At 46.5% G+C, this 22,537-nt stretch overlaps 1 protein-coding gene across 2 annotated transcripts in view; it reads left to right on the forward strand.

The window, feature by feature from the left end:
• HPRT1 (hypoxanthine phosphoribosyltransferase 1) overlaps positions 1-22,537 on the forward strand; it is a 63,928-nt gene that overhangs the window by 10,979 nt on the left and 30,412 nt on the right. For both annotated transcript variants that reach the window (XM_069746966.1, XM_069746967.1), the window contains exon 2: positions 9,916-10,022. In XM_069746966.1, coding sequence (XP_069603067.1) covers positions 9,916-10,022 — 107 coding nt within the window. The remainder of the gene's footprint in view (positions 1-9,915; positions 10,023-22,537) is intronic.

Raw genomic sequence — 22,537 nt, forward strand, 5'->3', positions numbered from 1 at the left:
CAATATTGTATCATACAATTATTAGGTTCTGTAGAAGGACGTAGATCTGGGGATTTATTATGATGGAATATAGGCTGAACTGGATGGACAAATGTCTTTTTTCGGCCTTACTAACTATGTTACTATGTTACTAGGGACCGTTCATGTCAGACTAATTTGATCAGTTTCTATGAAGAGGTAAGTTCCGGATTGGACCAAGGGAACCCAGTAGATGTAGTGTATATGGACTTTTCAAAAGCTTTTGATACGGTGCCACACAAAAGGTTGATACATAAAATGAGAATAATGGGGATAGGGGAAAATATGTGCAAGTGGGCTGAGAGTTGGCTCAGGGATAGGAAACAAAGGGTGGTTATTAATGGAGCACACTCGGACTGGGTCGCGGTTAGCAGTGGGGTACCACAGGGGTCAGTATTGGGCCCTCTTCTTTTTAACATATTTATTAATGACCTTGTAGGGGGCATTCAGAGTAGAATTTCAATATTTGCAGATGACATTAAACTCTGCAGGGTAATCAATACAGAGGAGGACAATTTTATATTACAGGATGATTTATGTAAACTAGAAGCTTGGGCTGATAAATGGCAAATGAGCTTTAATGGGGATAAATGCACGGTCATGCACTTGGGTAGAAGTAATAAGATGTATAATTATGTGCTTAATTCTAAAACTCTGGGCAAAACCGTCAATGAAAAAGACCTGGGTGTATGGGTGGATGACAAACTCATATTCAGTGGCCAGTGTCAGGCAGCTGCTACAAAGGCAAATAAAATAATGGGATGCATTAAAAGAGGCATAGATGCTCATGAGGAAAACATGATTTTCCCTTTCGCCACGACAGCACCCCACTGGAGAGAGAGGGATCCGCCCCGCAGGAACAGGAAACCTACCGAGAAATAAAAGGGGGCGGTCCGCCTCTCCTCCTCAGTTTTAGGTTTCCTGTTCCTGCGGGAACAATCCAGGAACGACAGGACGACTTCAACATACCTGGGCTAGCATGCCGCCTGTGCGGTGTCCGTGAGAACGGCAGGGGCTGCAGCTCAGAAGCAGCGTCGGGGGAGTTCCGTTAGACGGCTCCCTCCTCAGCTGGTGGATGGAGCAGACGGCCGGGTCCGGGGAGGGCCGCCCGGCGTCTTCTCCGGCGTGCGGTGCGGCAAGGAGCCGGGTAAGACAACCTCCATTGCGGTCCGGCGCTGAATCCCGGACCGCGCATGCGCCGACCGCCGCAATACTGGCTACCCCGGAACTGAAGGAGTCACTTCCGGGGCGCCTAGGCCGGATCTGGGGCGGGGGAGCCAGCGGCAACCCGCGCATGCGCATTGCGCAGCGGGGAGAGAAAAAAAAAAAAAAGAGGAAATGGGCGCACTATTTAAAAACGCCCAGAAACAATAATGCGGCGATGCAGAGATGTCATCCCCAGGTGCCATGGACCCCACAGCTGGAGATCCAGTGCCCCCCACCAAAGATCACACCAAAGGATCCTCGGAGTCCGCTCGTAAGAGTGACGGTTCCAGAACAGGATCTCGGCCTTCTGATCCGGTACTATTCGCTTCACTGGGTGAGTGTTTAAACTCTGCCTATTAAGCTGACGCTGTCTCCCTATTTCTCTCTCTTTTCTCTCTCTCTCGCTACTTTTTACGCCCAGTCAAAAAAACGACAAAAGTCCAAGCATAAGGAATGTGCCTTGTGTAGCCAGCCCCTTCCGGACTCATACCCCAAAAAACTGTGCAAAGACTGTTTTAAGGAAACAACTCGGGGAGCGACGGTGTCCGTTACGGACTTACGGGCCATTATTAGAGAGGAGCTTAAAAATATGACCCAGGAAAAACCGCGTAAAGCTAAGTCTAAAACACCAACACTTATGTCAGACTCCGAAAGTGACCAGACGGTACTGTCAGAAGCCTCCCTATCATCATCATCATCATCTTCCTCAGAAATCGAGGGGCGTTCATGTTTCCACTTAGACAGTGTGGACAACTTGGTAAAATCAATCCGCAATACCATGGGGTGTGAGGAGGTAAAGGGTGCGCAAACCACGCAGGAAATTATGTTTGCGGGTTTGGCAGAGAGAAAGAGGAGATGTTTTCCGGTTATACCAGCGGTGAAAGCATTAATTAAAAGAGAGTGGGAGAAGCAGGATCAAAGAAGCTTTTTGCCCTCCGCGTCTAAACGTAAATATCCGTTTAGTGATGAGGAGCTCCTTACATGGACCAAAGTGCCTAAGGTCGATGCAGCCGTAGCTTCTACCTCCAAGCAATCCACTCTGCCTGTGGAGGATGCGGGACTTCTGGTCGATCCATTAGATCGCAAAGCTGAATCATCCCTTAAGCGATCTTGGGAGGCGGCTACTGGAATTTTTAAACCTGCAGTAGCCAGCACCTGCGCTGCCCGGTCAATGATCATTTGGATTGATCAGTTGGACCAGCAGATCGAAAATAAAGTTTCGAGAGAGAAACTTCGAGCGGCCATCCCCTTAATACGTGGAGCAGCAGCTTTTATGGCGGACGCATCTGCCGACTCTCTTCGATTAGCAGCGAGATCCGCAGGTCTTGTGAATAATGCAAGACGCGCACTTTGGATGAAAAGCTGGAAAGGGGACGCGCAGTCTAAATCCAAAATATGCGCAATCCCATGCGAGGGTGAGTACCTCTTTGGCAAGACCTTAGATGATATACTCAAAAAGGCAAAGGACAGGAAGAAAGCTTTCCCTGATTCCTCCATTCCCTTTTACAGGAAAGCCTTTAAGAGGAGACCGTTTGGTAAAAGGAGGCAAACGGATAGGTCTACAACATGGACTGCTAAAGAGGACAGGCAAAGAGGTACCATGTTTAGAAGACCCAACCCCCCAAAAGACAATAAATTCTGAGGATATACCAGTAGGGGGCAGACTGAAATTTTTCGCCACCCAATGGGAAAAAGTAACATCTAGCTCGTGGGTTTTAAACATCATCCGAGATGGAATTAAACTACAATTCTCTCGTGTTCCCCACGAGTCATATATTATAACATCCCTCAGCTCGCCCGCACAACAGCAGGCTCTAGAGCTGGAAATTCAAACCCTATTATCAAAGCGGGTTTTAGTCCAAGTCCCCGAGGGACAGGAAGGCAGAGGATTCTACTCTCCCTTATTCCTAATTTCTAAACCCGACGGTTCTTTCAGGACCATCATAAACCTTAAAAAGCTCAATTCATTTGTCAAAAACCATACATTTAAGATGGAATCCATTAGATCCACTATAAAACTCCTCTTTCCAAACTGTATGATGGGGGGCATTGATTTGAAAGATGCTTATTATCATCTCCCTATCCATGACAGATACCAAAAGTACCTCAGAGTAGCAGTGACAATCAACGGCGAGATTCATCATTTCCAATATACAGCCATGCCCTTCGGCCTTTCAACAGCACCGAGGATCTTTACCAAGATAATGCTAGAGGTGATGGCCTACCTTCACCAAAAAGAAACCTTAATTGTTCCCTATCTGGATGACTTTTTGGTTATTGGAAATTCAGTTACTCAATGTGCTGATCGTTTGGCTCATGCAATTTCCTCTCTACAGGATTTAGGCTGGATAATCAATACCGACAAATCCAGACTCACTCCGCTATCCTGCCAGGCGTTCTTGGGGTTCCATCTAGACTCCGTATCTCAAAAGTGTCTCCTGCCTCAGGTAAAAATACTACTGATCAAACACAAGGTCCTAGCGGCGATAAACAATCCACGTATATCCCTAAGACAAGCTATGTCCTTACTAGGATCTCTTATCTCTTGTATACCTGCGGTAAAATGGGCTCAACATCATACCCGTACACTGCAACACCAGATTTTACAAGAAGATAGACGGTTATCTGGTCACCTAAATGTGAAAATAACCTTATCTCAGGAAGTTTTAACTTCCTTAACGTGGTGGCTGAATTCAGACCATTTAATGAGCGGTGTTCCATGGATAATAACGCCATCTCATACCATAACCACGGACGCCAGTCCTCATGGATGGGGCGCTCATATGGGGAATGATTTTTGCCAAGGGCTTTGGAACATGGAGGAAAGCTGCTATTCCTCTAATGTTAAAGAATTAAATGCAGTAAAGTACGCCTTATGCCATTTTCTCCCACAGCTACGAGGGAAAGACGTCAGAATCCTTTCCGACAACACCACCACAGTGGCGTATCTAAACAGGCAAGGAGGAACGCGATCAGAGACTCTGATGTCTTCTGCTACAGAAATCCTGAATCTAGCAGAAAGTCACCTAACATCCCTTACTGCACTACACATAAGAGGTGAAAACAACCAGCAGGCAGACTTCTTAAGTCGACACACCTTGAAACAAGGAGAGTGGTGCCTAAACCAGCAGATTTTTCGAGATATAGTATCCCTATGGGGTCAACCTCAAGTAGATCTCTTCGCCACCAGGAGAAACAAAAAAGTCCGGAAATTTGCCTCCCTATCTCTAGCGGATCATCCAGACATTCTAGACGCTCTCCAAGCCCCTTGGCAGTTCAGTCTGGCATATGCTTTTCCGCCGATCATACTGCTGCCCCAAGTCATTCGCAAAATCAGAACCGAAGGAGCGAGGGTGATACTAATAGCTCCATTCTGGCCCAAGAGACCATGGTTCTCGTGGCTGCAAACCATGTCGGTCTCAGATCCTTGGGTCCTCCCCTCAACACCCAATCTTCTCTTCCAAGGTCCGTTTTTCCACCCTCAAGTGGACAGTCTACATCTCACGGCCTGGAATTTGAGGCAGATGCTAAAATCAAGGGGGTTCTCGGAGGGATTGATAAACACGCTCCTCCAGAGTAGAAAACCTTCCACTACAAAAATTTACACAAATATGGAAGAAATTCCTACAATTCCATACATCTTCAAACACGTCAGAAATTCCGATACAGTCTATCCTGGAATTTCTTCAAAAAGGGAGAGAACTAGGTTTAACTGCAAACACCTTAAAAGTTCATATTTCAGCACTAGGAGCTCTCTATGGCCATAACATTGCGGGGAATAGATGGGTATCCCGATTTATTACAGCCTGTGAACGTATAAATCCAGTTAATATACCTAGAGTTCCTCCCTGGGATCTAAACTTAGTTTTACAAGCCCTAACAGACTCTCCATTTGAACCAATAGATTCAATACCAATCAAGATCCTATCACTAAAAACGGCCCTCTTGGTAGCACTGACTTCAGCCAGGAGAATCAGTGACATCCAAGCACTCTCTATAGATCCACCTTTCCTATTAACCTTTCAGGATAAGTTGGTCCTTAAACCAGACCCTTCCTACCTTCCCAAAGTAGCTAAGACATTCCATAGGTCTCAGGAAATAATCTTGCCCACTTTATTCAGTAATCCTTCCACTCCTGAAGAACAAAAGTACCACACTCTAGATGTTAAAAGAGTAGTGTTAAAGTACATTGAAAGAACCTGTAGCTGGCGACAGTGTAGGGCTCTGTTTATTTCCTTCCAGGGTCACAAGAAGGGTCATGGAATAACGAAAAGCACGTTATCCCGGTGGATCAGAGAGTCTATCAGACTGGCCTATTCCGCGAGTAAAGAAAACCCTCCGGAAGGCATAACAGCGCACTCTACCAGAGCTATGACATCCTCCTGGGCAGAAAGGGGAGAGGTCCCAATTGAGACTATATGTAAGGCGGCAACTTGGTCAAATCCCTCTACATTCTATAATCACTATAGGCTTGACCTATCGTCAACTTCTGACCTAGACTTTGGCAGGACTGTCCTCAGCACGGTGGTCCCCCCCTAGGTGATGGTCTCTGTAAGATCTCCAGTGGGGTGCTGTCGTGGCGAAAGGGAAAAAGCCGGATTACTCACCGGTAATACTCTTTTAGTGAGTCCACGACAGCACCCTCTTATATCCCTCCCTATATTAATATAGTATTTACTATTGAGTAAAATTCTTTTAATCATATATGAGCAAATAAGTTTGAAAATGAAATAAATTATATTTGCCTAATACTGGCGGTCCTCCGGGTACTCTGAAATCAAAACTGAGGAGGAGAGGCGGACCGCCCCCTTTTATTTCTCGGTAGGTTTCCTGTTCCTGCGGGGCGGATCCCTCTCTCTCCAGTGGGGTGCTGTCGTGGACTCACTAAAAGAGTATTACCGGTGAGTAATCCGGCTTTTTACCTCTATACAAGTCACTAGTTCGACCACACTTAGAATACTGTGCACAGTTCTGGTCTCCGGTGTATAAGAAAGACATAGCTGAACTAGAGCGGGCGCAGAGAAGAGCGACCAAGATTATTAGAGGACTGGGGGGTCTGCAATACAAAGATAGGTTATTACACTTGGGGCTATTTAGTTTGGAAAAACGAAGACTAAGGGGTGATCTTATTTTAATGTATAAATATATGAGGGGACAGTACAAAGACCTTTCTGATGATCTTTGTAATCATAGACCTGAAAGAGGGACAAGGGGGCATCCTTTGCGTTTGGAGGAAAAAAGGTTTAAGCATAATAACAGACGCGGATTCTTTACTGTAACAGCAGTGAGACTATGGAACTCTCTGCCGTATGATGTTGTAATGAGTGATTTGTTACTTAAATTTAAGAGGGGACTGGATACCTTTCTGGAAAAGTATAATGTTACAGGGTATATACACTAGATTCCTTGATAGGGCGTTGATCCAGGGAACTAGTCTGATTGCCGTATGTGGAGTCGGGAAGGAATTTTTTTCCCCAATGTGGAGCTTACTCTTTGCCACATGGTTTTTTTTTGCCTTCCTCTGGATCAACATGTTAGGGGATGTTAGGTTAGGCTATGGGTTGAACTAGATGGACTTAGTCTTCCTTCAACCTTAATAACTATGTAGAATTGCAGGGGTGCCAATACTTTTGACCATGACTGTATGTATATAGCAGCCACATACTATATAGCACAGGCCATGTAGTATATAGCATACAAATAGTACGTGGCCTGTGCTATATAATATGTGGCTACTATATACATACATATTGTAGAATACCCGATGCGTTGTATATAACGCAGCCCACGCAGTATCTAACACAGGCCACGTAGTATTCAGCAGCCATGTAGTATATAGTACTTCCCACGTAGTATATGGCAGCCATGTAGTATATAGTACTGCCCATGTAGTATATAGCAGCCAAGTAGTATATAGCAGCCAAGTAGTATATAGTACTGCCCACGTAGTATATAGCAGCCATGTAGTATATACTACTGCCCACGTAGTATATAGCAGCCATGTAGCCAATGCAGCCCACGCAGTATTTGGCAGTGTGGGCACATATCCCTGTTAAAAAAAAAAAAAAAAAAAGAATTAAAGTAAAAAAAATAGTTACATACTCACCCCCTGGGATCCAACGGCGCTGTGTCGATGGGCGCGCGGCTGCCGCCATCTTCCGTTCCCAGGATGCTTTGCGAAATTACCCAGAAGACTTAGCGGTCTCGCGAGACCGCTAAGTCTTCTGGGTAATTTCGCAGTGCATCTCTGGGACCGGAAGCTGGCGGAAGGCGCGAGCACATCCTCGGACTACGGAGGGGGAGTATAGCAGGTTTATTTAAAATTATTATTTTTAACATTAGATTTTTTACTATTGACGCTGCATAGGCAGCATCAATAGTAAACCGTTGGGGACACACAGGGTTAATAGCAGCGGTAACTGAGTGCGTAACCCGCGGCATAACGCGGTCCGTCACCGCTGGTATTAACCCTGTGTGAGCGGTGACTGGACGGGAGTATGGAGCGGGCTCTGACTGCGGGGCGTAGGGAGGGACTAATTGGACTGTGCCCGTCGCTGATTGGTCGCGGCAGCCATGACAGGCAGCTGGCGAGACCAATCAGCGACTTGGATTCCATAACAGACAGAGGCCGCGACCAAAGAATATCCGTGACAGACAGAAGGACAGACAGATGGAACTGACCCTTAGACAATTATATGGTAGATTCTCTGAGATGATAGGGGAGGTGAAACCTTTCATCGTATAAGCTGGATCACCTACTGTCACCAAAATAATGGGTGACCTTTGGAAGAAGAGGTGAGACCTCCGTGCATTGATCGTTTTTTTAATCCTTAAATCTGTGCGTAGCGGGGGCACAAGGAAGCCACTGTGGTGACGAGTTGGCACAAGAGGGTCCAGGCTGTGCCCTCAGGTCTAAAAACGATGATGGTGCACTAGGTTTAGTTGTAGGGTGTCTTTTAGGCATGCCCTATTTATTAAGGGGCAAGGTGTACGGTATGTTGGTAAGTCGCACTTCCCCATTGATTTATCTCTGATTAGATTGACAAGTATTGGGATAAATTACCTCCACACCCAGATCGTCAGTCACATTTGCTATCATTGCACTATTCAGACTTCTTTCCTCTAGCCCTCCATTTCTGTTTGGTTTTTTTTTATAAGCCAGAAACTGACACTCCTTAAATAGCCCATTTCTGGTCCGCACTACATAGTGCCCTGTGCATTGCCCTGTGCCGCCTCCTCTCCGTGTGGCCTCTGGAGCTGGCATGGGTTTAGCACTATTACAGCTGGGCACACACTTGGTTAGGGATCTCTAACGTGTTATATGATATTCCTATAACAAAAGATGTTTGTTCCGTTCCTAATCACTCAGGAGACGCTCGGCGGAGGTGCTTCGCCGTAGGTATGGAAACATTCAAGGTTACATATTTCACAGAACTTGTCGCCGTGCCCTTGAGAATAATCTGTGTTAAGCAAATTTTATACAGTGGAGGTAGATCTGGAACATCTAAAGGGGGCGAGACGCAACGAAGTGGAGACGAAGTAAAGTTATAGCTCAGGGTCACCAAGAGCTGAGTGGCAGAGGGCATAAGTCACCAGAATTCAGCAGAGTCCATAACTGCATGGTCCAAACCTCTTCTGGTATTAACAGCAGCACAGAAGTGGTGAGTCGGGAGCTTCATTGCATGGATTTCTATAGCTGAGCAGCTGCATTCAGCCTTACATCACCAAGCACAATGCCAAAAATTGGATGTAGTGGTGTAAAACCGCCATCACTGGACTCTGAAGCAGTGGAAACGAGTTCTGTGCAGTGCCGGATCACACGTCTCCATTTGGCATCTGGTGGAGGAGTCTAGGTTTGGCAAATGCCAGGAGAACATTACCTGCCTGACCTTTCCCTCTCACCCCAGTTTTTGTTTTTCTCCTCGGGATGAACATTGGATAATTTTTCATTTTCTCATCTAAACTCAGCCCTACAGCCACACACAAGACAGTTTGAAGAAAGGATGATTTTTTTTTTTTTTATCTGTACCAGTGTGTTAGAAATGTAAATGACAAGTTCATATGACATGAAGTAGAACAAAACAAATAAGTTTGAAATAAATGTTTCCCGAAGCCACAATGTTCAGCTAATAAAAGGAATCTTTTAGCAAGATTTCACCCCTTAAATTATTTGTGTGCATGTAGCTTTCCACAGACAAGCAGTGCTCTTACATGGCCAGTCCGTTCTTGAGAAATCAACATTTGAATTAATGACTATGGTAGATCTGAAGCCGCTACCACTCCAGCTCTATGCTCCGATTGGCGCCTGCTTCACTGACTGCCTCTTTCTCCGCAGTTTTTTTGTATTGTACAGGTAACATTTTTATACTTATAGTATTGCTTGTTTCTGACCAATCCTCCTCCTCCTCCTTAGCTCCGTTCCAGTTCACCATCAGTTGTTTAAGACAAACTGGTTGCTATTGACCTGCTGCCTAACTAAGCCGTACAAGATCGCTAGACGTGTTCTATCTGCTCATGGGATAATAAAACCTTCTGATAATGACGGCGCTTTTGGCAAAGTTCTGTGGCTTGTGTGTCACATTACTTGACGTATGTGCCATTTGCATATCTCTTGTTTCCGTTGCACTTGACAAAACGTTGAGGTTTATCTCTAGGATTACTTATTCAAATATCTATTCTTCTATTCTGCAGCTTGCTGATGATGAACAAGGATACGACCTTGACCTGTTCTGTATTCCTAAGCATTATGCAGCGGATTTGGAAAAGGTCTACATTCCCCATGGGCTAATAATGGACAGGTAGGTTGGAATTTTTGCAGTGTTTTAGGATTACTTTAAAGTCACTTTGACAATGTTATGTGATCTGCAGGATGTTGTAGAGCAGGCGGAGGCGATCAGAGCGATATATGGTTTCTCCTTCGCCTCATTGGGGGACACAGGACCATGGGTTATGCTGCTGTCACTAGGAGGCTGACACTAAGCTGAGACAAAAAAGGTTAGCTCCTCCCCTGCAGTATACACCCTCATGCTGGCTTCCAGAGACCCAGTTCAAGCTTCGTGTCCGTAGGAGGCACACTGATTTTTATTCTCACGGATTTTTTCCTTTTAACTCTCCTATTCCGGACGAAGGGGGCGACGGATTCTTTCAAGGTCCGATCTCCCCCGAACCAGCAACAGGCGAGCACGGGAGTTTCACCTCACCGTATCCTCTCCTGCGATGTGGGAGCCACTGCCTGAGCTGACCTTTTTTGGGCGACGGTCTTTTCCCTAAAAGGGCGCCGATCTCCCCACTTTATACAGACGAGCACTGGTGTTTTACCTCCAGTATCCTCTGCAGCCAGGCTTTTTTATTGCCGGACATCTGCCCTGTCCACCAGGTTTTACCCTTGGCTGTACAGAGGCTCTATTTCCGTGGCGTCCGGGCAGACCACACTGCATCACCAATGCCTATGCGTGATTCAGGTGGTGGACGGTTCCTCTCCACCCCCCTGTCTGGGGCTGGTGGATAGAGGCTTCCCAACCCCTGCACCGTCCCTGCCATTCCAAGGCACCTCTCACCTCCTCGGGGTAAGTGTCTCGTGGGGGATGGGGGGGTCGCCGGTTTTGCGGTCCGGAGGGCTCCTCCTAAGTAGCGGCACATCGGTGGCCTGAAGCCGCAGATTCCCTCCATTTTTCGGCACTTTGCGGCCGCGCGGCGGACCGAAGCCGCAAATTTAGTCCCCGGCTTCGGCCTAGCCGCTGGTCGCTGCCGATAGGCTCCGGCCACCCCTGCGCGTCATCGGCGGCGCCGCCCCCCGGTCCTGGCGCTTCTCGCAGCCTCCGAGATCTCTCTCTTGATCTCGGCGGCCATCTTGGTCCCTCACTGCACGCCGCAGCTCCAGCTCTGCCGCAGCTCCTAGGTGTCATAGCGCCCACGTGCAGCCGGTTTCCCAACTCAGGCAACACAGTTCGTCTTCTCAGGACAGTGGGACACAGGACCTGGGTAAGGAGACCTCGTCAGCTTCTCCTCTGCAGCGTCGCCCTCTGCTTCCCTAGATTATAGATCCTGTGGTCTATTTTTTTGCATTAGAATCATGTCCCAGTCAAGGTCTAAAAAATCCTCTAAGGTGCATACGACCTTTTTTTTCTGCGTGTACCACCTGCCAGGCCCCACTTCCTAGGCCTCAAAGTTCTCCCCTCTGCTCTGCCTGCGATGCCCCATGTGCCCAGGAGCCCTCCACCGACTCCGGCGTACCTAGTCGCAGTCCGTGGATTTTTTAGCCAACGCCATCAAATCCATTCAAAATCCTCCCGGGGAACGGGGCAATCCGTTACAGGTGTTAAAAGACCCCTCCATAGCAGGGGAATCATCGGTCAGCAGGGGCTCTCTCCATAAAGAGGCACGGTCATCCAGAAAACGGATCCGCACTACCTCTCCTGAGCGCTCACCTCGCCACTCAGACTCTGGCAGCTCCACCTCTCGCTCACACTCTTTGGGGGCTTGCAGCGTTCACGACTCTGAACATGAGTCCGAGGTATCATTGGACCCGGAGGCTCCGGAGTTCAGAGCTGCGGTTGACTCCCTCATTGTAGCAGTCAATCACGCACTTAAGGTGGATGATGACTCTAATTCCGCTCCGGAACACGCGGTCTCTTTTACCAGAACCAAGCGTTCCCACAAAACTTTTGCCTCTCACCCAGCCTTTCTGGATATAGTCAGGCGGCACAGGGAGCGTCCAGATAAGCGTTTCACGGGTAAGAAGGACCTGGTATCGAAGTATCCCTTCTCAGCAGATCTCGTGAAAGACTGGACGGATCCCCCTATAGTAGATCCTCCGGTCTCGCGCCTGGCTTCTAAAACGCTTCTTTCAGTCCCGGACGGCGCTTCAATTAAGAGTCCCACTGAACGCCAGCTAGACTCTCTAGCTCGCTCAGTGTACGAAGCCTCAGGCTCTTCCCTGTCCCCCTCCTTCGCCGCGGCTTGGGTGGCTAAGGCAATGGTTTCCTGGGCGGATGCTCTAGCGAAATCCATTCATGAACAGGACCTCCCGTCTGAGATGGCGGACCTGGCTAAACAGATAACCATGGCTAGTGATTATGTGATGTACGCATCCCTCGATGCGGCGAATTGCGCAGCATCGGCGGCTTCTAACGCCATCGCTATCAGAAGGGCGCTTTGGCTCAGAGAGTGGCGCGCAGATTCCTCCTCTAAAAAATCTCTGATCTCTCTCCCTTTTCAAAGCGGGTGCCTTTTCGGTGAAAAGCTTGACCAGCTTATTTCCGACGCCACAGGGGGAAAGAGCAAGTTCCTCCCCCAACAGAGGCCCAAGGCGGCTTTCCAGCGCCGGCCTTACTTTCGCTTTCGGCCCTTGCGTACCAGCCCAGCCTGGTCCAATCCTACTGGTCTCTCCAGATCGGACCGATCCACTCGCACAGACAGAGACGCTCGTCCCTCCTTCAGGCCGAATCCTTCCTGGCGCGGAAAACCGAGGCAGCCCAGAACCAGAGGTTCCAGACCCCCCAGATTCCCGTCTCAATGACTCGGGAACGGCGCCAGTCGATACCACCAGAGTAGGCGGACGTCTACTCCTTTTTCAGCAAGCCTGGCTCTCCGTCGTTCACGACGAATGGGTCAGGGATCTGGTGTCGTCTGGCTACAAAATAGAGTTCTCCGCTCCTCCTCCAACTCTGTTTTTCCCCTCTCGTCTCACCAGTTCGGGAGCTCAGTCTCGCGCCCTCCTTTGCGCCATTCACTCCCTCCGCCAGAGCGGAGTCATTGTTCCGGTCCCGGAACACGAGAGGTTCAAAGGTTTCTACTCAAACATCTTCGTCGTGCCAAAGAAGGACGGAAAAGTGCGCCCCATTTTGGATCTGAAACTCCTGAACAAGTGCGTAAGAGTCCGGCACTTCAGGATGGAATCGCTCAGATCGGTCATCTCTTCGATGGAAAGAGGGGAATTCTTAGGCATCCTTGATGTCTATCGAAGCTATCTTCACATCCCGATATACCCGCCTCATCAGAGGTTCCTCCGCTTTGCCGTTCTGGAGGACCAGTTCCAGTTCACGGCCTTACCCTTCGGTCTTGCCACGGCGCCCAGGGTATTCACCAAGGTCATGGCGGCTGTCATGGCCATCCTTCATTCTCAAGGAGTCGTCGTGTTACCTTACTTAGACGATCTCCTCATAAAGGGCCCGTCTTTTCAGGCCTGCGAGTCAAGCGTCCACATTACCCTGGATTCTCTTTCGCGCCTGGGCTGGTTGATCAACTTGGACAAGTCCTCTCCCGTTCTGGCCCGTCGGATCTCCTTTCTGGGAATGATCCTGGACACTTCGAGGGGGCTGGTCTTGCTTCCTCGGTCCAAGGCCCAAGCGCTTCAGCAGGGAGCCCGAACGCTCTGCCATCCTCGTCTGCGAACCATTCGGTTCGCCATGAAGATCCTGGGAAAGATGGTTGCAGCAATCGAAGCGGTTCCTTTTGCTCAACTCCATCTCCATCCCTTGCAACAGGCTTTGCTGGACAACTGGGACAGGAGTCTCCCATCTCTCGACCGCCCTTGCCCCCTGCCCCCGCGGGTCAGACAATCTCTCGTATGGTGGACCCTGGGTCCATCTCTTCTCCAGGGGAAGTCCTTCCTCCCGATCCGCTGGTTAGTGGTGACCACCGACGCCAGTCTTCTCGGCTGGGGGGCGGTGTTTCTTCACCACTCTGCCCAGGGTCGTTGGACAGTTCGGGAATCCAGACTCCCCATCAACATCCTGGAGATTCGTGCTATCAGACTTGCCCTGAGTCGCTTTCACACCCTGCTCGCGGGTCACCCAATACGAGTCCAATCGGACAATGTCACGGCGGTGGCTTACATCAACCACCAGGGGGGTACCCGCAGCAGGGCGGTGATGCAGGAAGTCTCTCACATCCTTCGTTGGGCCGAAACCAACCATTCCACCATCTCTGCGGTGCACATTCCGGGAGTCGAGAACTGGGCGGCGGACTTCCTGAGCCGCCAGGGCCTTGCCTCGGGGGATTGGGAACTCCACCCAGAGGTCTTTCGACAGATCTGTCTTCGCTGGGGGACCCCGGACGTGGATCTGATGGCGTCCAGATTGAACACCAAGGTCCACAACTTCATTGCACGTTCTCGGGATCCCCAGGCCATAGGAGTAGACGCGCTGATTTCTCTGTGGCATCAGTTTCAGCTCCCATACGTGTTTCCTCCCCTTCCCTTACTGCCGAAGGTGATCCGAAAGATCAAGACGGAGGGAGTTCCGGTCATTCTGGTCGCCCCAGACTGGCCTCGCCGCGCTTGGTACGCGGAACTCGTTCAGCTTGTAGCCGACGTTCCCTGGCGGTTACCAGACCGCCCAGACCTGCTTCGCCAAGGTCCGATCTACCACCAGAGCTCAGGGGCCCTACGTTTAACGGCGTGGCTGTTGAAACCTGGATTCTAACTCGTGCCGGTTTCTCTCAGCAGGTCATTCCCACCATGTTAAGTGCTCGCAAGGCGTCTTCCGCCTCCATTTACCACCGCGTCTGGAAAACATTCTTCTCATGGTGCAGGCTCCGAGGGCACCCTCCGCTCGTTTTCTCTATCCCTTGCATCTTGAATTTCCTTCAGTCTGGTCTGGACTCCGGCTTGGCCCTGAGTTCCCTCAAAGGTCAGATCTCAGCGTTATCCGTGCTGTTCCAGCGTAGGATCGCCGCCAATCTTCAGGTCAAGACCTTCATTCAGGGAGTCTCCCATGTGGTTCCCCCCTACAGGATGCCGTTAGAGACCTGGGATCTCAACTTGGTCCTGGGGGTTCTTCAGGAACCTCCGTTCGAACCCCTTCAAGACGTTCCGCTCTGTCCTCTCATGGAAGGTTGCCTTCCTGGTAGCGGTGACGTCCATCAGAAGGGTTTCAGAGCTCGCCGCTTTATCCTGCCGGGCACCTTTCCTTGCCTTTCATCAGGACAAGGTAGTCCTACGCCCTTCCCCGGCGTTTCTTCCGAAGGTGGTCTCATCTTTTCATCTTAACGAGGACATTATTCTTCCCTCCTTTTGCCCGCAGCCCAAACATAGGGTCGAGAAGGCTCTCCATACTCTGGACGTGGTACGGGCCCTCAGGAGGTACATTTCCAGAACGGCTCATTTCAGAAAATCGGACGCCCTTTTCGTGCTCCCGGAGGGTCACAGAAAGGGTTTGGCTGCGTCTAAATCCACGATAGCCAGATGGATCCGATCCGCTATCCAGGAATCCTATCGGGTCAGGGGCAGTCCTATCCCGGCGGGGATTAGAGCTCATTCCACTCGGTCGATGGGTGCTTCCTGGGCCATCCGGCACCAGGCAACAGCGGAGCAGGTTTGCAAGGCCGCAACATGGTCCAGCCTGCATACTTTCACAAAGCATTACAATGTCCACATTCACTCCTCTGCGGACGCGGCCCTTGGCAGGCGTATCCTGCAAGCGGCCGTGGCGCATTTGTAGTCAGATGGTACACGGAGTTATTTGGTTGTATTGTTTCCCTCCCAGGGACTGCTTTGGGACGTCCCATGGTCCTGTGTCCCCCAATGAGGCGAAGGAGAAATAGGGATTTTTGTGTACTCACCGTAAAATCCTTTTCTCCGAGCCACTCATTGGGGGACACAGCACCCACCCTGGTAGCCTTACGGCTCGTTGCCTTTTTTGGTCTTTGACTGTTTGTTTGACATGTTATATTCTAATGTTACTTAATATATTGTTGTTATTATCCTACTGCTTTTGCACTGAACTGGGTCTCTGGAAGCCAGCATGAGGGTGTATACTGCAGGGGAGGAGCTAACCTCCGAATACATACTGATAGGGAATCTAGATTGTCAGCCCCAATGGGGTCAGTGCCGATTAATGTCTGTAAAGCGCTGTGGAATTAATGGCGCTTTATATAAGTGAGTAAAATAAGTAAATCAATCTTCTCCAGCAAACCTATGTCATTCTGCTCGGCTTCTCCTTACCGTGCTGCCTACAGATCAGACTGAATGTACAATGTGACACGTTCCCTTTAAACTAAAAGCATCAGGGTGGACACACATACTAGGGGCCCCTGTGCAAGACCAGTATTTGGGCCCCGCTATCTCTTAACCACCAGAAATTATAATCTAGGGATGTATTGCTGCCAGCAGCTTTTGTCCCATTGGTATGTCTGCCTCTGTTTATACAAGCTATGCATCAGTTCCCTTGTCCGGATCTCCTGAAGGAAACCTGTCAAGACTGCTTATTTCTGCACAGAATCCAGTGCAGCAGCTAAATGAGCATGTCTGATGGCTATCAAAGAATTGCCAAGAAAAAAAGTACAGAATGTTTGTTTTTGTTTTTTTTCTCCCAAACGAACGTGGCATAATAAAAAAAACTATTTTACTGATCTTCGACATTAATCTGTGTCTTTGTTGCTTTTTTCTCAGCTTTTAGCTGGGGTGGCCATGCAACCTCTAAAATTCAGTTCCTAGCGCAGCATTGACCAACACATCACCAGTCATCACCAGTCATGGCGGAGATCGCATCCGGGCCCCGGACAGGACTGTAGCACTTACAACATAGGGTTACCCGGACAGTGACAACCGCAATTTCTAAATGAGTAATATGATCCGTCACAGGTGAAGATGCTTAAGTCCCCAGTGGTCACACTCTGTTGTATTGCACCAGTGAATGAATGGACTGCCATGTAAAGCTGTGCCAAGCTATCTAGCATTTCCCACCCTGGTTACTGGGTAACGTCTGTAGAATACGGGCGCTGTATGCAGAATCGCAGATGCAATTCTGTGCATGGGCTCTTATGGTAAAAAGGATGCCATCTGAATCTTTCTTGCAATTTTGAGTCATCGCACATTTAGACAAAAGGATAGAAAAGTGTTATTTTTAGCCGTAATTGCCTGACTCATTATAATCCATTTTATTTGCTTTCTGTACATTTTCTCCGGACTGAAAAGCACATTTGAGACATTTGGGTAAAACCGAAGAGAATGAGCAGTCTTATCTGACTACATTGTAATACAAAGATTCAACAAGGTCCCAAATGGATGGGGGGGGGGGTCACTTCAAACAAAGTATAACAACCAACCCATAAATATGGAAATATAATTGAAAGAGATTCACCAGTTGAGTTAAAATATTTAAATTGTATTACAATTAATTATAAAAACACAAGGTATAAAAAAAAGCACATGATAAAGATGGCAATAATACCGTAGGGGATATTGGGCGTACAAAAAAAGGGCAAAGTAGCAATTTTGATTTATCAATAAAAAATGAAAAAAAATTCCACAAGATAATTAAGAAAGGTTTAGCAAAAAAGGGGAATAAAACATAACTTTTAGTCAATCATTAAAAGGTAACGAAACACAACAAACAATAAGAACTATTTCCCCAGGAGGGCCCATCAGACAATTTATCAGGCTATGATAAGGCACCAATCATCCACAATTGAATACCAGTACCACTGGCATATAGTGGAGGGACCTAATAGGGGGCTATGTAAAGGCAATATAGATTGAAACAATCTCACCCAGTTCTGGTCCACACTTAGGGGATCTGGCAGACGTCTTCAGACATTTATGTGGATCTGTTGGCATCCAGCCATTATGTAGATATCCATCTCATGCCTCAAAGTTACAGAGTGCCAGTTATAGGAGGATAACCATCTCCCAGTGCCAATACTTAACTGCCTTCCGGTGCGTTTTATCCCATCCAGAGGCTTCTCAGGGGCTAAGGCTGCACAAGAGGGGGGCAGAGTAGGACGATTTAGCACATGCCAGCTAGTTACGACAATGATAATGTCCTAGTAATAAAACCTTCATTGTAAGTAAATGGCATACACCCTGATAAGTGACACATCACTGAATTATGTGTTTCAGTCTCTATCTCCTGCTGTCTTCAGATTACATAGCAAAACCCTGCTGACAGACTCCCTTTAAAACCATGACTTTTGTGGTTCTGGGGATGGTATACTCCTATATCCAGAAGCAGGACATGGATGTGACTGGGACCATTACTCTATATTCTCTGTACGCTTCATACTCGAGCCTTGGACCTGCTCTATGATGCACTTTTCTTATAAGTAGCTGTTGATAAGTCTTGTAATTTTTAGCCTGTTTCTGTGTGATCTGCTGGTCTATAAGTCTACAGCTGCTTTTCTGCACTGAACGTATAAGAATGTTCTGTGGAAAATGAACGATTTTCCTTTCCATGACTCTCTGTAGAAGGCGGATGTTGCAGCTCGGCTCGTGCATGATGTGATCACATGGATGTGCCCCAGTGTTGTGCACACAGCTGTCATGTGCGCTTCCTGTCTTGGTGACCCATATTTACTCTGTACATTAGGAGCTTTTCATATGTTGTGTTATACTGAAGCTTCCTTGGCGAGTCTCTGCTGTGCCGCTCATCAAACTGGATATGCCGAGAGCTGTGGGGGGGATTTACCCTAGTGTTTTATGTTACTGCAGGGGGCGCTGCTGCTCTGTTTTTGTTTTACTTTTAATTTAAATATTTTACAATTAAATGTTTACATGAAATAAAACCTAATTTTATTGCAGTATAAGGTCATTCCATTTCAAGTGATCCAGATGATCTGAAAATATATATATATATTTATTTATTTATTTTTAACCTTACATCTTAAGATATTTCTCTTTGGTATTTTTTGAACTGATATTTTAGTGAATTAAAAATAAGTATTGAATTTCTATCTTCATTGGTTAATTTTTTTTTTATATAGATTTCTACAGTTTTGAGAACCTGAATTTTGGGCTTGTATGACTCTACATTTGTTATATCTTGAGCTACAATTCAAATAGAGATAGGAGTAACATAATTTTGTTCAGAATTGTACAGGCTTTAATTTGATATGTCACAAGTTTGTTGATATTTTTTTTTTTTTTAGGAATCAAATTCTAAATTTTGATGGGCGATTTCAAGAAAACTGATTTTTCAAAAAAATGCATATGTGTTAGTTGTGTTCGTTACATTTGTGCAGGGATTCAAGTTGGGATGTCTATAGGATTATATTTCGAAGCGTGCTTTTCTGCATACAGTTTCATGCTAAACGTATGTTTGTTTACTAAATTAGAAGAATCAATATTTTAACACGTTTTTAAATATACAAGTAATTTTTTTTATTACGTCACTAGACATGTCTGTCTTCAAGTTTTTAAAAAGAATAGTAAAGTAGTTAAATCATCACACTATAAAATAAAACAATATGAACTAGTTTTAAATAATTAAGTCATTAAACTGACCTTTCATCATCAATTTGTCCCTTTTTAATGTAATCTTGTCTGTAAACTCTTACTAACATTGTCCGTCTCCTTTTGTGTCAGTATGTATGGCTGTTATGATGTGTGGGTCCCTGAGTTAATATCTGATGTGTTTTTTTTTTGTTTTTTTGATACACAAAAGATGGCACTGGACCAGAAGGTGTAAAAAAAAAAAAAAAAAGTCACTTCTACTTTTTTGACATTAATCTTTGGAGACTAGACATTAGGCAGCCAGCGGTGCCGATCATATTCCGAGGTCACATAACTAGTTATATCATCCATTTCCAATCTGGTGCCTCATTCAATCACTTCATGGACTTCACTGTTGTTGCTGAATGAAAAAATCCTTGTATTTATTCTTTCTCTACATGGAATGAAAGTGTGGTATTGCTGAGATGGGTTCTGCTTCCTGTAACCAGTGTTTTAACGAGCTCTCTTCTTCGCAGTCCTGGTTTGCACAGTACATGAACTGGATGTTAGGAATATATGTCACTCAAGTTGAAAAGTTGCCTGGGTGTTAAGTCTGAATATGGCCTCTGGAGGCTAGCTCAAGCTGCAAGGCACCTCCTAAACCGGCATTCAGCTTCCACCCCAGAATCTTTCTTGTGATGGCAGACATAAAGTTTCTCCTGTTTTTTTTTTTTTTTTTGGTTTTTTTTTATACTGTGCAGAAGAGCTGTCTGAGAAGTCATAGACCTTGTTTAAACTTGGTACGATGTCAGTTTTTATACTGTGTGCAGAATTATTAGGCAAGTTGTATTTTGATCACATGATGCTTGTTATACATGTTGTCCTACTCAAAGCTGTTCAGGCTTGAGAGCCAACTACCAATTAAGTAAATCAGGTGATGTGCATCTCTGTAATGAGGAGGGGTGTTGTCTAATGACATCAACACCCTATATAAGGTGTGCGGAATTATTAGGCAACTTCCTTTCCTTTGGCAAAATGGGTAAGAAGAGAGATTTGACGGGCTCTGAAAAGTCCAAAATTGTGAGATGTCTTGCAGAGGGATGCAGCAGTCTTGAAATTGCCAAACTTTTGAAGCGTGATCACCGAACAATCAAGCGTTTCATGGCCAATAGCCAACAGGGTCGCAAGAAGCGTGTTGGGCAAAAAGGCGCAAAATAACTGCCCATGAACTGAGGAAAATCAAGCGTGAAGCTGCCAAGATGCCATGTGCCACCAGTTTTGCCATATTTCAGAGATGGAACATTACTGGAGTATCAAAAAGTACAAGGTGTTCGATACTCAGGGACATGGCCAAGGTAAGGAAGGCTGAAAAATGACCACCTTTGAACAAGAAACATAAGATAAAACGTCAAGACTGGGCCAAGAAATATCTTAAGACTGACTTTTCAAAGGTTTTATGGACTGAAGAAATGAGTGACTCTTGATGGGCTAGAGGCTGGATCAGTAAAGGGCAGAGAGCTCCACTCTGACTCAGACGCCATCAAGGTGGAGGTGGGGTACTGGTATGGACTGGTATCATTGAAGATGAACTTGTGGGACCTTTTCGGGTAGAGGATGGAGTGAAGCTCAACTCACAGACCTACTGCCAGTTTCTGGAAGACAACTTCTTCAAGTAGTGGTACAGGAAGAAGTCGGTATCGTTCAAGAAAAACATGATTTTCATGCAGGACAATGCTCCATCACATGCCTCCAACTACTCCACAGCGTGGCTGGCCAGTAAAGGTCTCAAAGAAGAAAAAATAATGACATGGACCCCTTGTTCACCTGATCTGAACCCCATAGAGCAGGGGTCCCCAACTCCAGTCCTCAAGGCCCACCAACATGTCATGTTTTCAGGATTTCCTTAGTCTTGCCCAGGTAATAATTGCATCACCTGTGCAATGCAAAGGAAATCCTGAAAACATGACCTGTTGGTGGGCTTTGAGGACTGGAGTTGGGGACCCCTGCCATAGAGAACCTGTGGTCCCTCATAAAATATGAGATCTACAGGGAGGGAAAACAGTCCACCTCTCGGAACAGTGTCTGGGAGGCTGTGGTGGCTGCTGCATGCAATGTTCATCGTAAACAGATCAAGCAACTGATAGAATCTATGGATGGAGGCTGCTGAGTGTCATCATAAAGAAAGGTGGCTATATTGGTCACTAATTTTTTGGGATTTTGTTTTTGCATGTTAGAAATGTTTATTTCTATATTTTGTGCAGTTATATTGGTTTACCTGGTGAAAATAAACAAGTGAGATGGGAATATATTTGGTTTTTATTAAGTTGCCTAATAATTCTGCACAGTAATAGTTACCTGCACAAACAGATATCCTTCTAAGATAGCCAAATCTAAAAAAAAAAAAACACTCCAACTTCCAAAAATATTAAGCTTTGATATTTGACTCTTTTGTGTTGATTGAGAACATAGTTGTTGATCAATAATAAAAATAATCCTCTAAAATACAACTTGCCTAATAATTCTGCACGCAGTGTATAACTTAAATGCAAATTTTTTTTCGGAACAATTGGATAGCTATTGAATCATGAAGCAAGCACTCGGATATCAGAACTACACTTTTGTATTTTATTTCTGACTGTGCTTCATCCTGAACAATAAAGGATCAGTCCTCTGAAAAGTGTGAGCTAATGAAGCAAGGGGAGTTGGGTTGTCCCAGCTCTCCTCCCTCGCCCCCGATGATTCTTCGTTTCATGGTGGAAATGGGAGTGACAGCTGTTAGGCAGCGGATAACTATTACGGTAATTTGAGCATGCCACCATTCACTAGGGGTTCTAAAATGAATCCTCCTAGCATGTCTGTAATATAAGCAGAACCCTAAGTTGCAGTACACAGTGCATGGTGGGGAATTTTACCATGACTCTAAATTGCAAAAGTTTACTTTTTTAAAGATTTATTAATTTAAATTTACTTTTGGGTGTGACTATCAGATGGTCACAGAAACGTTCTACAAAGTCTCCTGCACTTTTACAAGCTGTCACTAAATGTCCCCTGTTTATCTGGACACTTTATGTGAGACACATACTTTGTAATCACCATGATTGGACTTTCCAAGCTGAATATCTTTCAGCTTCCCTCCTTCAATCATAAGCGTAGTGTGCTGTACAT

Source organism: Ranitomeya imitator, chromosome 2 (assembly GCF_032444005.1).
Source record: "Ranitomeya imitator isolate aRanImi1 chromosome 2, aRanImi1.pri, whole genome shotgun sequence".
NCBI lineage: Eukaryota > Metazoa > Chordata > Amphibia > Anura > Dendrobatidae > Ranitomeya > Ranitomeya imitator.